The sequence below is a fragment of the Dinoponera quadriceps genome, unplaced genomic scaffold, assembly GCF_001313825.1.
Source record: "Dinoponera quadriceps isolate SergipeBrazil2010 unplaced genomic scaffold, ASM131382v1 scaffold575, whole genome shotgun sequence".
In the NCBI taxonomy this organism is placed as follows: Eukaryota; Metazoa; Arthropoda; class Insecta; order Hymenoptera; family Formicidae; genus Dinoponera; species Dinoponera quadriceps.
The window spans coordinates 3,038-5,428 of NW_014554666.1; the positions used below are offsets into that span (position 1 = coordinate 3,038).

General features: G+C 35.6%; 1 protein-coding gene across 1 annotated transcript; it reads right to left on the reverse strand.

Moving 5' to 3' along the window:
• Positions 1-373: 373 nt before the first annotated feature.
• Positions 374-1,098, reverse strand: LOC106740739 (histone-lysine N-methyltransferase SETMAR-like; the record flags this gene model as incomplete). Its single annotated transcript, XM_014612073.1, has 2 exons — positions 374-536; positions 603-1,098. Coding segments are annotated over 2 exons (659 nt in total), but the record flags the coding sequence as incomplete, so codon positions are not given.
• Positions 1,099-2,391: the final 1,293 nt, after the last annotated feature.

Consider the following 2,391-nt stretch of genomic DNA (forward strand, 5'->3'; position numbering starts at 1 on the left):
TACTTGGAGAATAATACTTGCTAGGAGTCATGTTATTTTATAAATTATGGCGCCATCTCATTGAATTTTACGAGGGTGGTCCCAGAAGTACCCGACCCAACAAAAAAAAACAAAATTTTGGAAAAAAATGTATTTATTTTTCAACATAATCTCCTCTCAGCTCTATACACTTTTCCCAGCGATGTTCAATAATTTCGATACCCTTTTTATAATAAAAACTGTCTTGCTCTTCAAAATAGCCATTAACTGCCGACATCACTTCTTCATCGTTGGAAAATCTTTGCCGCTGAGCCATTTTTTCAAGTTTGGGAACAGAAAATAATCCGAGGGGGCTAAATCTGGCGAATAGGGTGAACGAGGTAGCAATTCAAACTTTAATTCATTAATTTTGGCCATTGCAATAACGGATTTGTGAGCTGGTGCATTGCCGTGATGAAACAACACTTTCTTCTTAGCTAAATGCGGCCGTTTTTGCTTGATTTCTTCGTTCAAACGTTGCAATAAGTTCGCATAATACTCGCCGTTGATAGTTTTTCCTTTTTCAAGATAGTCAATAAAAATGATACCACGCGCATCCCAAAAAACCGACGCCATGACCTTGCCTGCAAATGAAACCGTCTCCGCCTTCTTTGGAGCCGGTTCTCCCTTTTGAGTCCATTGTTTTGATTGTTCTTTTGTCTCGGGTGTAAAGTGATGGACCCATGTTTCATCCATGGTTATGAAACAGCGCAAAAATTCTTCTTTGTTGCTGTGAAACTTCGCTAAATACTCAATTGAAACATCTTCACGACACTGTTTTTGCTCGAGTGTGAGCAAAGGCTGCACCCATCTTGCACACAGCTCTCTCATGTCCAAATTTTCAGATAATATGCAATGTACCGCACTTTTTGAAATGCCTGCTATGTCTGCTAGCTCGCGCACTTTCAGTCGACGATCATCCAGTACCGCTTTGTGGATTTTCTTCACCATTTCTGGAGTCGTCACCTCATTTGGTCGACCACTGCGATGCTTGTCTTGGCAGCTCGTACGGCCTCCTTTAAACTCTGCTACCCAATATTTTACTGTTGTAAACGAAGGAGCAGACTGACCCAGAGTAGAATCCAGTTCAGCTTTTATATTGGTTGGGCTAAGGCCTTTCAAATAAAAGTATTGTATCACATAACGATGACCAATTTTCTCCATTTTCACAAATACATTAAAAACGTTCAATATTAATGGCTGCCAGACAAATACTAAACAACGTGGCGTCTTCAAACTTGAAACATATGATTTATAGATTGTGTACTTTCTAATACAGTGATATTTTTCAAACAACTACCGCCATCTCTAGGTCAGGCCGAGTACTTCAGGGACCACCCTCGTATCAAACTTTTCAAACTACCCTCATAAATATATGTATTCTCATGGAGTGTGAATTATTAGGACCAATAGTAACCAGTAGCATATCTTTATATATAACTGGCGCTTTCGACATTATCTATATAATTCGTGAAGTATCGTTTATATGCAAGAAATAAAAGATTGATTGAACATTCGATTGATGTAAAATAATGGTCAACAGCTTGACTCGATTATTTTTCTTGCCCTCTTCTGATTTATCCTGTATCTATAACATATTAGACGTGCGCGAAGTATAGAAAACTGTGTATATACACAAAAACGTTAGAAAATTAGATGAAAATATAAAGATAAGTTATATGAGAAATAAAAAACTAAATAACAGATTTATTGTAATTTTTAATCCACAAATTTTTTTATGATTTTGTATATATATTACTTTCTATCTTTGCGTCTACCATGTTTTAGATAAGATACAAATCAAAAGAAGATAAGAGATTCAAATGAGGCAGTTATTATCTTACGCCTACAGAATGTTCAAGCATGTATTTATTTCTTGCATATTAGCGATACTTCAAGAATTATATAGATTACGTTAAACAAAAAAACACAAATCGTATGTAAGAATATAAATACTAATCTCAAAATATCACACGCAATGTTAATAAATATTTTTTGTTATTAAAAATTGGTTATCAATTAATATCCTTTTTTCCATTAGGCTCGTAATTTCACACTGCATGAAAATGTTATAAGCATAACCATGATATGTGTGGACGGCCATAAATAAATTACGACCGCAAGTTGCTCCAATTATGTAACGTCATCTTGCAAAAATGCTGATGTGGATTCTGGCGATTACAATATCAAAATCCAGGTAGTCAGCGTTCACACCCAAGTGACGCTGACATATCTAAACCCTCTGATTTAGACATACGAGGTCTGTTCAGAAAGTATCGCGAATTTGGTGTTTCTTCAAAAATTATTTATTTACTCATGAATACCTATTTTGTCTTCTTCAAAGTAATCCCCATCAGATATTATACACTTGTG